This window comes from Taudactylus pleione, unplaced genomic scaffold (assembly GCF_031769625.1).
Source record: "Taudactylus pleione unplaced genomic scaffold, aTauple2 ptg000201l, whole genome shotgun sequence".
In the NCBI taxonomy this organism is placed as follows: Eukaryota; Metazoa; Chordata; class Amphibia; order Anura; family Myobatrachidae; genus Taudactylus; species Taudactylus pleione.
Window position 1 is genome coordinate 31,350,856 of NW_028284603.1, and position 15,274 is coordinate 31,366,129.

The following is a 15,274-nucleotide window of genomic DNA, read 5'->3' on the forward strand; positions in this document are numbered from 1 at the left end:
AGCCAAATGATGTGTTTTGTGTGTGGGGGCAGATGATGTCTACTAGCTAAATTTACTTAGACCAACCAATGTTTGCATCAGATATTTAGTGGTCTATTTACTAAGCAGTGTTAGGAGACAGTGAAAAGTGATAAGGTGCCAGCCAATCAGATCCCAACTGTCATTTTTAAAACACAGCCTGTGAGATGACAGTTGGGAGCTGATTTGCTGGCACCTTATCACTTATCAATCTGTCTCCTAACACTACTTAGTAATAGACCCCTTAACTTGTTGTAAATTTTATCTTCAAAATTCAAAATTGTTGGGGAAATTGGGAAATCTATCCAAATAGCACCAAGAACTGTACAACAAAGATTAATTCATTCATAAAATAATAGCTTTCAACAATTTTTTTTTTACTTCGAAACAAAAATTGACTCCACAAAATTTTTTTAAAATGAGTTTAATTAAAAAGAGCATTTACAGCTAAACTAATACACCTGAGCAGCTTTCAGAAAGCAAAAACTTGCCAAGCAAGAGTTAAAACTATGAATAATTATATTGTACTTATGGACAAATCATCAATCCCAAACAAATTTTAGCACTATACATACAAGTCATACACTATCCATGTTTACGTTGGCCGTCCTGCGCCAAAACGAGGTTTTGACCTGTAAAAATAAAATGACATAAATCAAACAACTGTATTGTGTATAAATGTATCAATAACTGAAGACACTGCAGCGCCCGTGTCTGAGAAATACTTTGAGCCTGGTACTGTAACTGTGTCACATGGGGCACTGCTTAGCGGGAGTCTATGGATGATCTTTAGAGACACCCTCGCCAAACCTCTCACTCACTGTGGACAGTGACGTATGCATGTGTTTTTCCGTCATTAAAATTATTTAGTCTCCATCTCCCTAGGTTAGTGCAACCAGACAGAAAGGCACCCTGGCTGCTACTTGTATGAACTTATATATTATTATTATCCTTTATTTATATGGCTCCACAAGTGTTCCGCAGCACCTTACAGAGTACATAAACTAATACGTGAACAAGAAACCAGTAAATTACAGAGAGCTTTACATTCTAAAGGGGAGGGGCAGACAGACAGGCGTGACACAGATGGGGTAGGTAGGGAGGAAAGAGCATGAAGTGGGTTAGGATGAGAGCTGGAAGGCCTTGATGAAGTAGTGGGTCTTGAGAGCCCGTTTGAAGATTTGCAGAGAGGTGGAGAGTCTGATAGGGAGAGGGAGAGGGATTTCCAAAGGTAGGGAGCAGCACGGGCAAAATCTTGGAGGCGGGAGTGGGAGGAAGTAATGAGTTGGCAAGAGAGGCGGCATGCATTTGTTGAGCGAAGTGGATGGGCTGGAGTGTGAAGGGAGATGAGGTCAAAGATTTAAGTGGGAGAGGAATGTGTGAGAGCTTTGTAGGTGAGTGTAAGAACCTTGAATTGGCATCTGAAGGGGAAAGGGAGCCAGTGAAGGGCTTTAAGGAGAGGGGAAGCAGATGTAGAACGTATGGAAAGGAAGATTAGCCGAGCAGCAGCACTGAGGACAGATTGTAGTGGAGAGAGGTGGGAGTCTGGGAGGCCAGCTAGGAGAAGGTTACAGTAGTCCAATCTGGAGATGACCAAGGAGTGGATGAGGGTTTTAGTAGCATCCAGGGTGAGGAAGGGTCTAATCCTGGAAATATTTTTGAGATGGAAACCGCAGGACTGCGAGAGATGCTGAATGTGTGGTTTAAAGGAGAGGGAGGCGTCTAGGATAACTAGTGCACTTTGGGGCTAGAGGAGATAGTTGGCCATCAATAATGAAATTGCGAAAAGTGAGGTAATGGAAGAGGGTGGGAAGATGATCAGCTCAGTCTTAGACATGTTAAGTTTAACAAGGTGCTGGGAAATCCAGGAAGAGATAGCAGAGAGACTGTTGGAGATACGGATGAGGAGAGAGGGGGAGAGGTAAGGGGTGGAAAGGTAGATTTGAGTATCAACAGCTTCGAGATGATATTGGAGGTCAACAGATCCTGGATATTTACAAAGCATGTTGGTGAGAACACGCATATATTGGAACTTGTGCAGGAATCTAAAGTTTTGGTCCATGAGGAACCGGTTTTTAAAAAGCAACATTATATCATTATTACATTGTGTTTTTTTATATTGCTATTATGTATCTCTGTTTGGTACCATTTCGGTATTAATTCATATATCACAGTGTGTTTATTTTTATATAAAGTTGACTTATTTATTGGTACTTGTTTGTAGCCTCCCACTTTTATTCTGACGTATTCAATTAGAGACGAAAAGCAAGTTTGAGGATACACGGTTTTCACCTGTTTTCAAAGTATCGCCATATTCAATTCCAGGATGTTTTCGCCTAGGCGAAAACTCCATAGGCACAAACAGGCGAAAAAGTTTCTCCACCAAAAGGCAGGAGAAAAGAAGTGCAAAATCCATAATTTGGGGTAAAAAATAGGGCGACTTGGTTCCCTTTGGACACCCCCCTAATGGCTAATTAGGCAAAAAAAAATAAAAAAATTATCTTAATCCACCCCAAAAAAAGACATGGCATTTTTGGGGCGAAAATGTAAAAAGTGCTGTAAAATGGGGCTTAAGTACTGGGACGGGTACTTTGGGGTGCAGTATGGATGGGACAGGTGCTTTTAGGATTGCAGCAGCTGCAGGGAATCAGTATGATTTACCCCTGCCTGGCGGTTGGAATCCCGACAGCGGCATCCCGGCAGAGGAGGAAATCCTGATCGTCGAAGGTAAGTATTCACTAACCTATTTCTAACCACCTAACCCTAAACCCTCCCTTAGGGCTTCCTAACCCTAACATCCCCCCCCCCCCCAAGTGCCCAAACCTAACCTCCCTCCCCCTAGCCTAACCCTAACCTCCTGGGGGGATGCCTAACCTTAAGTCCCCCTCGGAAGCCCTAAACCTACCCCCCCCGGCGGCTGTCCGCGCTCGGTGCCCAGCATCACTTCGATCGGGATGCCAGGCGCCGGTCTCCTGGCGTCGGTAAAATGACAGGCGTCTAGATTTAGACGCCTGTCATTTAACCCTCGCCGGGATAAAGCAGTCAGGAAGCTGGCTGTCGGGATTAGGTCCGCCGGCTTCCCGACTGCATACCGGCTGCAGCAGGTATATTTTTAACATTTATTTTTTCTACACTTTACAAACCCCAAAATATACTAATATCCATTTACATGTATCCCCAATTTAACTACAGCAATTCTTTTTCATAAAAGACATTGCTTAATATCATTTTTCCACACTTATGCAAATATTCATAAAACTGCCCTTTTGACGCAAAATAAGATCCTTAATTACTTTTATTATGGCTAATAATACACTTCTGTATTGATTTCCCGGGCGAGTTAGGCTTTATTGGGGGTACAGACTGATTTCCCCCCAATAAACTGACCTTTTTGCCGGTTCCGCTATTCCATGCATTCTCCCATATACGTTTTCGCCTGTTTTACAATCGAATAGGGCAAAAAGCGGGTGTGCGCATCGAGTAAGCAGGCGAAAACTTTGCCTCAAAACACTTGAGTGAGGCGAAAACATCTCGTTTTTCGCCGATCTCAGCTTTTCGTGGCTAATTTAGACTAGAACCTTGGGCAGTGTCATTTTTACTTTTTATAAACGATTTATCTATATTGCAGTTAGCACCAAACTTCACACACTTGCTGCTGGTTTTTTAGGCCGATCATAATTTTAATTTGTATGAGCGCCGGGAGCTAGGTAGAATTTCTACCATGTGTTGTGCTAATTGACTCAATTTAAGCTTGGTCTTTCTTAGCACCTCAGGATGGGGCTATAAAGGCAATTTTTACTGGATATTGTTCACTATGGGTTATAAAAGACATTAAATGTAATAAACTAACAGACACCCTAGATCAGGGCTCTTCAACCCGTGGCCCACGGTTTTGATTTGTTACCAGCGGGTGCCCGGCTCCCTACCTGCACCACCTGCCGGAGGCTGGACCTCACTCCTGAGCTCCGGCTTCCGGCTCCTGCAGTAAGTGCAGTGCACCATGGGATAGACATCATGACATCTCTCCCATAGTTCAGACAGAAGAGCAGCCGGGCAGACCGGAGGCAGCAGACGCGGGAGCGGGGTTTAAGGTAAGTAGTAGTATTTTTTTTTTTGTAAGCAGCTTCACTACTGGGGGCACTACTACTAGGGGGCATTACTATTAGGGGCACTACTACTAGGGGGCATTACTATTAGGGGCACTACTATTTGGGGGCATTTATGTTATAGGCACTACTACTAGGGGGCATTATCATTAGGGGCACTATTACTAGGGGTATTACTATTGGGGGCACTACTTCTAGGGGGCATTACTATTAGGGGCACTAGTACTGGGGGCATTATTACTGTGGCACTAATACTGGGGCATTGCATAGGGGCACTGCATAAGGGGCACCACTCATACTTCATTATGTAAGGAACCGGCTCGCCTCCATTTTTCACTCTACAAATTGAATGAGGAGGAATACAGTACTTACATTATATATAACCAAACATTTTATTATTATTACTTTTATTGACACTTGATATTTATTTAAGTACTGTATAGAGCTGAACAACTAAATATAGAGTAAGATATAGATAAGCACATATATTACCTGGGGTTTTTTTCAGTATTACTATGCCGAGTATTGGATTGAGCAGAGGCTTTGATTTGAGCTTCGAGTCTGGAGTAAATTCCACCTGCATGCTAAGTTACATGAAAAAACATGATCATAATGGATTACAATTTCCGTATGTTAAGCAGATTGTAAGGCTACATTAAAAAAAAAACTGCCCAAGTCCCAGCTTAATAGCATCTCACTATCTGCATGAATGGAGCAGATATCGGGGACTATACTTAATCCTACCGAGGCAGTCTCATCTCAGGCAAGCAGATATCAGGGGGCATAACAGGTGGGTCACTGGATCCCATATAAGTGACATTCTACATCCCATGTAAGTACTGTAACATTCTACGTTAAACAGATTTAATTTTTGAAACTTTACCTAAAAGTTTACTGAAAATATAACTGTTTAAATTAAATCATGCATATATTTGTAAAGTTATTTTTTTTCTAATAAGAATACTTCTGTAGCTTTATTCCCTCAGAGGAATACATTTCAATAGTAACTATATTATTAATAATTAGTTGCACACTTCCCAACTGTTTTGTTTTTATATACAGTCAGGTCCATAAATATTGGGACATTGACAGAATTTTCATATTTTGTCCTCTATTCACCATCACAATGGCTTTGAAATGAAACAATCAAGATGTGATTTAACTGCAGACTTTCAGATTTAATTTGAGGGTAATTACATCCAAATCACGTGAACGGTGTAGGAATTACACATTCCAGGTCTTTTGGTGTTGCTGAGCTCTCCGGTGTGTTCTTTCTTTTTAAGAATGTTCCAAACAGTTGATTTGGCCACACCTAATGTTTTTGCTATCTCTCTGATGGGTTTGTTTTGATTTTTCAGCCTAATGATGGCTTGCTTCACTGATAGTGACAGGTCTTTGGATCTCATATTGAGAGTTGACAGCAACTGATTCCAAAGGCAAATGTCACACCTAGAATCAACTCCAGACCTTTCACCTGCTTAATTGATAATTAAATAACAAGGGAATAGCCCACACCTGTCCATGGAATAGCTTTTGAGTTGATAGTCCCATTACTTTTGGCCCCTTAAAAAGTGGGAGGCACATATTGAAACTGTTGTAATTCCTACACTGTTCACCCGATTTGGATGTAATTACCCTCAAATTAAATCTGAAAGTCTGCAGTTAAAGCACATCTTGTTTGTTTCATTTCAAAACCATTGTGGTGGTGAATAGAGGCCAAAATCTGAAAATTCTGTCAATGTCCCAATATTTATGGACCTGACTGTATATGTATGTATATATATAAATATATATATATATATATATATATATATATACATACACACATTTTATATTTTGTATATATATATATATATATATATATATATATATATATATATATATACACACACATATATATATAATTATATAATGACAGGGAAATTTAGGTACATAAAACTGTTCCATTGGCTCCAAAATCTCTGCTGGTCACCTACACTAAATCCAAGCCATAGTGCTATTTATAGTGATCTACATTGATTACCACCAAGCTGCAAAATGTGAAAATAAATGTTACATCGTTACATCCCCCCTCTTTGACCATTTAATACAGTAGGTATGGATAGTGTTGCCTATAGCTTAGAGAGAGGGCATGAAGACACCATGAGAGAGAAGACTGGCGGCTGAGCGAGGCGCTTGTACAAACTTATTAGCTTCATATCCTCTCTGGTGGTGTTTTGCTCCATTATTTGCATAGGTGCTCCTAGATATCCAGAAAAGTGTAGTGGTTTCCAGAGCAGGATGGAGGCATTTGCGGTGAGGCAGAAGTTTGCAGCGGTTGCTGGTAGGACTTACGTGGAATGAGGGCACCTTGCTACGTACAGATTAGGCACAATGGTGTGACTAGTTTTGCAGAGCAGTGCAAAAATTAGATTACATTTTGTGGAGCAAGATTATTGAAATATAATACAGGGTGCACATTTAGTGGTGTTCCTTGGTAAACGGAAGGGCTCACAGCCATCTCCAATCATCAACTTTTGATGATTTTTTTCAACATTTTTACTTTTATTGGCGTGCATTTTATGCAATTCGGTTGTACAGACACAGAATAGTGCCACATGTAATAATGCACTCCAGGTGTCAACTATCTCATTATTAATGTGAGCCACCAATCAAGATGAAATAAGCAGTATTTTAGGAGGAAAACTGAGAAGTTTTGTTTAATGAAAGAGATGGTTCTAAAGAATGAAGAAGTGTTACCTTTGCTCACAGTGTGCTTCTTCGAATCTGTCCAACTCTCGCCAAATTCCTATAACTTGTAGCTTGTGGAGGAGCCTCCTGACAGCAGTGACAGGTGGGACCATCTACACAAACACTGCAAGCCAAGGTTTTTTTTTGCTCTGTGCGGGGGCTCATGTACAGTTGTACAAAAATGCAATTTGGTCTATTTTTCCTTGCATGTTGACATGTTTTCTGCTACGCATGCGCACCAAATATTCTCACCTATCCGTCCTATTTTTTCCTTGCACTCACAACTTTCATTTAGCAAAGCGTTGGAAGATGGAGGGGGCCTCTAAGCGTTAGAAAAGTACGAGGTCGTGTTGGTGTAAAATGCGGACCACCCTAAAGAAAAGTATGCACCTGTCACGTGGCGGATCACTTGCAGACGTTCAACCCATGGAGAAAAATAGAAACTAATGATGATGATGACGTGGCCACTAGTATGACTGTGCAATCTATTCACATTGTTACATTGATATTTGTAATCAGTCTGCAGCACGAAAGCAGATTCTATTTCATCTATTAAAGGGGAAGACAATGGATGTTTGTATTAATTTGACCTTAATTAGTCCTTTCATTTTGTAGTTGCGAATAGTTTTAATTGCCTTTTACATGTCACTTTATTATTTATACAGACATAGAATAAATTGTGTATGAATTGTGGTCTGTAATTTCTTCTACCACTGTCAAGCCACATCTACTGGCGTAAACCAAGCACATATACTAATATGTAATCCAGGTCCATGTGTCACCCTTGCACCCTTGCTGAGCTGCACCGCCTTGCTATGAGGACAGCTCTGCAATGTAAGTAACGTGCATTTATCTGGGAGGAGCATTTTACACTTGTGATATAGACCAAATACTGCCAAGCCTACATGAGCCCCACTGTGTGCTTAGTAAATGAGGTGCACTGTATAGTGTCCATATTAGGACATCAAAACTACTCTTAGTTAAACAGCAGAATCATGAGTACTTGCTGCACCTCATCATGTTCGACTCGTTTATTTGAATTTGCAATTAACAGGTCAGTAAATGTTGCTGTTTGTGACTATTTAAATATATGTTGTGACCCTGTAAAATACTGTAGTTGGACAATGATCATTATCATCCTGTATTGTTTTACAGTAACACCCACTATTGGCTTCTAAATAGCTTCTATAAATGATGAGTGTAAGGTAATGAATTGAAACAAGTTCAACTTTAACTTACACTCACTATTTTGTATTAAAAAAATGTATTTTAATTTTTATTTTAAATATCCTAGAATCTATTTTTATATTGTAGCAGCACCCTCTATTGGTATAATGATCATCCTGTACAATGTACAGTACTGTGTTATTGTAGCACACTGAATTGTACTGGCCTGTAAATTATTTTTTTAAATCATGAACATGTAGTTCTCCTCATCAGGTCAGTCATTATTTTGATTTAATAAAATAAAATGACCAGTGAAAGATGATTATAACCATTGTTTAATTTAAATTAAAGAATTACTGCCGGATGTCCATCTGTGACAAACCATGTCGTACTCCTTACACAGAGTACAATTGGTGGTAAGGGCTGTTCGTGGTACTTTGGAGTGGTTACATACTGCCATAAAGCAATAAATCAGATTTAATGGCGCTTGTTCAGACACGTTTTTGAACCCTTAGAAATAAAAAAAATGTTTTATGTATTTTATTTGACTTTGCTAGACTCATCAGGAGGGCAATGCAGGGGAGAGGGGCTTATTATTGTATTTTATTCTCTATAACAATATATGTGGAACAACCTTTTAGATCAGTTCTACTTACTTCCTTCCCATCTTTGGCTTTTACCCGTTCAAGGTCTCCTAGTCGTATTTTGATCAGGTGACCTGTGATTTCCGTCATCCTTCTCTGGTCTGCAACAAAAGGACATCAACATTTTAGTTGCTTTGATTGATGTTTGCCTTTTGTTGTGTAGAAGATTTAGAAATCAATCAGAATTTAATATTTTTTTAATTCTAAGAACAGGCAAAATAAGGCATATAAATGTAAGATTCAAAATTATATGTACATTGGAACCATGTGTATTACTATAGACATACATCCAGCCAACTCTGTCCAGCACATTATATCTACATTATTTTGCTGAAAGCTGTTATGAATAATACTCTGCAGGGCACAGTGCTTCTTATTGGGGCATCATATTTCCTGGCAGTCTCCTAGGTAACAAAATATTCTGTAGTTTGGTGTATTGAAACAGAAGAGGACTAGCAACTTCACTAACATTGTGAGGATGGTGATTATTAGACATGCTATACTTGCTTATGAGACTTTCATTAATTAACTTTACATTATCGGATGCCCCTTTACAGTTTGTGACAGCTGCTGGGAGCTGTGCCATGCACCTGTTAGTGGGTGCTTCTCACATGCTAGAGACACCCACAAAGAGGTGCATCCAACATGCTGTGGTCACACTCCCCTCCAGTGGGGGCCCCCGGGAAGTTGCTGTACCGGGCCCCTGGATTTCTCTTGGCAGCCCTGGAGGTGACAGGAAGAGACAGGAGGGAGTGGGGCTTAGTGGTGGGGTAGCAAGGCCATGGAGGGAGGAAGGTGGTTGAGAATGGGGGAACATGAAAGGTGGGAGATAGAAGCAGAGGGTTGGAAGGGAGACTGAGGAGGGGAGAAAGGGCATGCTAAAACTGTGACAGGACATGCTGTCAGGAGTGCCACAGCAGCTGGAGTGCCACAGGTTGCCTACCACTGCTTAACCCAACAAAGACTGGACACTACACTTTATGCTATGTCCTAAAAGAAAATCACTGTTTATTATTTTAAAGAACACATCACTTAAATTATTTTCAATGCTTACTCCAGACTGTGATTTTGAAAAGTACCCAGATTGTGAGAAGTACCCAGTTTCTGTGTCTCTAGGTTCCTATTTATATTATTGGGCTGATGCAGAGTTGAATGTGTATACAGAACTGGGTTGCAATAGGGCGATCTCACAAAGGCAATGTGCAGTTAGGGTATGTTCTATGCAGTGCTGGATGTAAGCAAAAATACACCTATTTGGAGGCATATTGTTTGTATTTAGTACAGGGTAGGTGCACACTGATGATCATGAGTAGTAACAAACAAGACCATGTGCAAGATGCAGTGGCATATAAGCAAATATACTGATTTTTTTTTTTCCATAAATGCTTTTTTGTAGGTATGCTCATTGTACTTCCAGCTCGGCATCAGGCCCTATGTCTGAAAGAGGTTCCTAAAATAAGCTGAATTGGTTACCTACTCATACATACTGTAGGGATACAAAGTTGGAATCAGGTTAGATTACTGCAGCTAGAGAACACGCATGCGCAAGTACCTAGATTATGTGTGTCTCATCCCTCCTAAGTGCTTCTCATTTCACACACCCAACATGAAGGCTGTAGCTCTCAATAGTCACGGCTACACACACCTGTAGTGATGCTGGTGGGCATTCATGGACCCAGCTCTGGTGGGCATTCATGAACCCAGCTCAAAAGGTAAATGTATTAACTGCACTATTAAAATAACCAAGATCGTTTATCTTATAATTGGTTAGGCTTAGTTACTTATGAAACAAATGGCGACAGGAACCCAAAATTCATCTAGTAAATGGAAAGGTGACAGCAGGACAGAGAGTAACTTAGCATGCTATTGTAGCTAGAGGGCACTGGAGAGTGCAGACCACAGTCCACCTCTCCTCTGCATTGCAAGGAAAAGCGAGACAAATCCTAAACCAAATCAGTGCCAAGGGGGTATGAGGAGACATAGTCTGTAGTGTATAAAGATACATCATCTGAAGCACTTACTGTAATAGAGAAATAAATGATAGTGTCACCTACCTTCTTCTCTCTGAGCATCTTGGTTAAACCTCAAAGAGCGAGATGCGTCCCATTTACTTCTCTGAACACTCACTCTGTTAAAACATTAACAATGCATTTATAAAACAAGCCTTTGAGGACATCATATGAGACAGGAGAGATGCTATAAATAACTTACGTAAATGGGGAGGAGTCTCGGGATGACTGTTCATGGAAATAAGGAAAAAAATAGCATTAAACTATAATAATAATAATAATAATAATGATTGCTTTAGCACTACATCACCATGATTGTGCTTTATTGGCACGGCGATCTGTTTATTTTTTGCTAGTTTATAGTTAGGTAATAGTAAAAAACAACAACATGGAATCTAAAATAAAAACATAAATCTTGTTGGTTTATTAGATTATTCAAAGGATTAAAACTAAGTACTTTTTTCCAGCATGATTTAAAGGAAAACCAGTCATTTTCTTGGAGACGTTGGACTACAGAAATGACACGTAATTATTTACAAAGATTGGACGTATCACGGAGCACCGTATGCTCTTACTTCTCTGAAGCTGGACATCCTGAGTTTTGGTTGGTGATAAAATAGGACAGACAGTTCCTGGACTTAATATTAAGTCCTTGGTTTGTAAGTTTATGATGGAGTAATTCTAAAGGGTCAATTAGCTCGTACTTACGTTAGCTCTGGATTCGCTGATGTTTGTTCTCAGCCCCATAGGGCCGCGTACAAAAATCTGTGAGTCTGTGGCGAGATCAGACCACAAGGAGGTTGAGAGGAGGAGCCGCTGCCAGCGTTTCTATGCCATTGCAACGGCAATTTTCCCTCCCTAATACTGTTCTTAAGCCAACAATGTTCCCTGTCAGGAGCCACTAAATGACTACAAATTGTGTATATGAGGTTGTCTGTCTTATATATAAATGTGGTTTTATTAATATAATTCTACTCTGAACATTCAAATTTTGCGCTAAAACGGTCAATTGTTTTCACTTTCTATTAAATAAACGCAATAGTGCTCCTGTGGCTCAATGATCCACAAAAGACGGGGAAACGCACTGCTTTTCTCCTATGTTTTCTCCTAGCCTGAAAATCTCAGGTCCTTGGAACCGACCCCAGAATACCAAACTGTGCCTAGGTTTGCAGGTCTGAGGGTCCACCGGCAAATGTCCATGGTGGAGCATAGCTAAACTTTATGTTGTAACCAATGGGTTTGTTACATTCATTTATTTGAAGAAAAAAAAAAAACAGATCAACAAAGATTGAACAAGCAAAGTTAATTCCACTTCCCTAAAAATAGACCAATATCTCCTAGAAGAGTATGGCTGGAATTGTTCCTCACCAGACAACTGTGGAGTTTGGGAGATACTCAACCACTGATCCTAAAGAGTCAGAGGGCTGAGATATATCAGTGTATGGCCCACAATATCTGGCTTCCTCCCGTGAAGGAACTGGGGCATTGTCGGGCAATTGGCTGAGGCGGTGCATACACTGCCTCATGTAACCGACCAATGATCGGATCAGTCAGAATTTTTTTTCTGACTGTCCGATCATTGCTTATCAGCCGCAGACATGTACAATGCGATTATTGGCCTATTCCGTCGATATTCTGTTTAGTAGCAATTGCATAATGAATGCCCAGTTTTACAACAAGCGAGTGAAATCCAATGGAGTTGGGAGAAATTAACATCACACATCAGAAAAAGCTCCCTAACTCTACAATACTAGAAGAGTTGGACAGTGTTTTACAGCACTAATTAGCTTACTGGATATACATGGTTAGGTGTATGTGTAGCTAATTAATTGACTTAGAACCACATATAAATTCAGGAGAGTTAGAGAGTATTTACCTTTTCTTGTTGTCTCTCTTTTTTATGGATGCTTGGTGAAGAAATTTGTTTTTTTGTCTGTCTATTGGACTTCTTCAGTTTTTCTTTTCTACCTGCTAAACAAAAATACATATATTATAGGTTATATTTATATATATATATATATATATATATATATACACACACACACACACACACACATACATGCACATAAATACATGTGTGTGTATAAAATTCCATGACAGAACCTGTAAATAACTTATGATCTAGTCAGATCTGTCAATGGAAGCTACTGTCCCATTTCTCATTTTTCTAGATTTATGGTGTAATTGAACTTAATGATACCCACACATGTATGTCACACAGTACACAGATAAATGAGCATTCACTACACACACACACAATTAGTCTAACAGAGCATATGGATGGGATATATGTGTTCTGTCATATCATTGGCCTATAGTCACATAAATACACTTTAATCGGCTGCAATTGGATGGCTTTTGGATGAACATTTTCCACCAAAGGCGGTTAGATTGGCTTCAGTTTGGCCATATATATTTTAGTGTAATTGATTGCTTACATATAGTTTTCTTTTAATAATTTTATAGAAGATAAACTAACGAAATGATGATCAGACTAACTACATTCCTAGAAGGGCTTTTCATTTTGTAACTGGAATCCTGGTGTGAACAGAACTATGCCAGCTGCTGCCGCAAAGCATATTTGATATGCTACTTACTGGCCTGGGTCTCTGTCCTATATAAGTAGCTGGTCTCTTGTCTAGCTCCAGCTGACCTGCCTCATGCGTTTCTACTACACTGGGTACATTATGAATAGCCAGGGCCATAACTAGGGGTTGGCAGCACTGTCGTTGCCACGTGGTACCTGTATTTGAGATGCAGGGTGCCAGGAAGAGCATTCTGCAGCCTAGAGAGCTACCACCTAGAATGCTCAATTTCTTCCTGGTCCCGGCGGTAAGCTGCAGAGAATCCTTAAGCCGGTCTGGGCAATCACCTTCGTTGTGACGTCATATGTTCAGAACCGGGGCCAGCACTAGGCGCATTCTGACCCTGTGCACAGCTACACTCCTAAGGGTAAATTTACTAAGATGAGAGTTTTTAGAAATGGAGATATTGCCCATAGCAACCAATAAGATTCTAGCTATTATCTTCTAGAAGGTGCTAGTTAAATGTTAATTAGAATGTGATTGGTTGCTATGGGCAACATCTCCACTTCTAAAAACTCTCATCTTAGTAAATTTACCCCCTAAACTTGATGAAGGTCCTGTTACATAGTCCTGGATGGCGAATATTTGAATGGAGTATCAAATAAAAAGATAATGGTTTCGGCCAGATTCAAGTTCAGTGAGGGCCTCCTTTAGCATTGAACACACATCCATGTGCACTACATAAAAATGCAACCTGCATTTGTGATGTGGATGAAAAAGGATACCTTGTTTTTTGGACACCTCTTCCTCATCTCCAACCTCATCTTCTGTCACCTCAGATCCCGTTGTGTAGTCTTCCTCTTCTGAAAGCAGTGACTGCTGCTTCTGGAACACAATATGTATTTATAAATATATCAGAGGTGCTGGTTGCTGCCCTTAGTTATCGTCACAACGATACATGTCTGATATAAGGTAATCTTTATATACGTATTATATTTATGTGCATTTCTGCTTTAAATGACTGTTACAATATTATGGAACACAATGATCATTAATTATTCCTGTCCATTAAATATGCAAGTATGTCATGGATGCAATATGTCTGATTGGGCTAAACCTCCATGCACGCCAACTCTTTCTGGCATTATTCTGTCTTTAATCTGATTTCATTATTCAGTGCCAGTGTCGGACTGGGGCATGAATGGTTCACCGGGGGAATGTAGTGGTAGGGGCCCATGCTAAAGAGGTGGTGCCAATCGATGGTGGGCGGCTGATGGTTTCCTATCATCAAAGGTTCTGAGCCGAAGTTTTTACAAAGTTCGGTAATTTAACTCTTGAAGCTTCAAGCCCATGCCTACCCCTTCCGAGTCAGCAGGCTGTTACTACACATGGAGCTCATGGGGGTCAAGCCAATTACATGCGAAGTTGCTGTAGCAATGGTGTTAAAATGCCGGCAATGGCTCTGCACCTCGCACCCTTCGTGGCCTGCTCTGAGCCCATATTCACATTTTGCTTGGTGTCCTATGGGGCTGTGAGCACTTTTATGCGAGTTCGGGCTGCCTTAAGGTGCGGCCTTTGCGTTCAATTGGATTGACCCCTATGACTTTAAATGACTTGCGCACCTATCTACACATAATCAACTTTTTTTTGAAGTAGCATAAATCCTTGATGCCACACTAGCTACATGCTGTGGTACCTTAAACATGGTAATTAGAGGTAATGTGACACCAGTAGGCATCTCAACCAAGAAAGAGCATTTGTTCACAATCATTTGGATTACTCCAGAAACTTCTATCATAGAAAGTGTCACAAGATTTAAGCTTTTGCATCTCAGAGACCAGTTATACGATTTCAAGAGAGACAATATCACTATAAAAAATGGAAATAAAGTAGATAAAATTATATTTCTAAACCACCAAGTCGTCCCCCTCACACACAGGGCCTGAATCACTATAGATCGCAATATTGCGTATGTACGCAGTTCAACTGCGATAGCATGCTAATACATTGCGTTCGCAATGCAAACTCAGCACTATCTAAGGATGTCCACTTTACATTGCACACATCCGTAATAC

At 40.2% G+C, this 15,274-nt stretch overlaps 1 protein-coding gene across 4 annotated transcripts in view; it reads right to left on the reverse strand.

The window, feature by feature from the left end:
- Positions 1 to 460: 460 nt before the first annotated feature.
- Positions 461 to 15,274, reverse strand: part of SANBR (SANT and BTB domain regulator of CSR) — a 79,121-nt gene continuing 64,307 nt past the window's right edge. For 3 of the 4 annotated variants that reach the window (XM_088477553.1, XM_088477551.1, XM_088477554.1), the window contains 7 exons: positions 13,985 to 14,084; positions 12,551 to 12,645; positions 10,877 to 10,902; positions 10,720 to 10,793; positions 8,678 to 8,766; positions 4,617 to 4,708; positions 461 to 650 (listed from right to left, as the gene is read on the reverse strand). In XM_088477553.1, coding sequence (XP_088333679.1) covers positions 614 to 650; positions 4,617 to 4,708; positions 8,678 to 8,766; positions 10,720 to 10,793; positions 10,877 to 10,902; positions 12,551 to 12,645; positions 13,985 to 14,084 — 513 coding nt within the window. In that variant the 3' untranslated portion in view covers positions 461 to 613. The remainder of the gene's footprint in view (positions 651 to 4,616; positions 4,709 to 8,677; positions 8,767 to 10,719; positions 10,794 to 10,876; positions 10,903 to 12,550; positions 12,646 to 13,984; positions 14,085 to 15,274) is intronic. The other variant, XM_088477552.1, reaches the window with a different exon arrangement.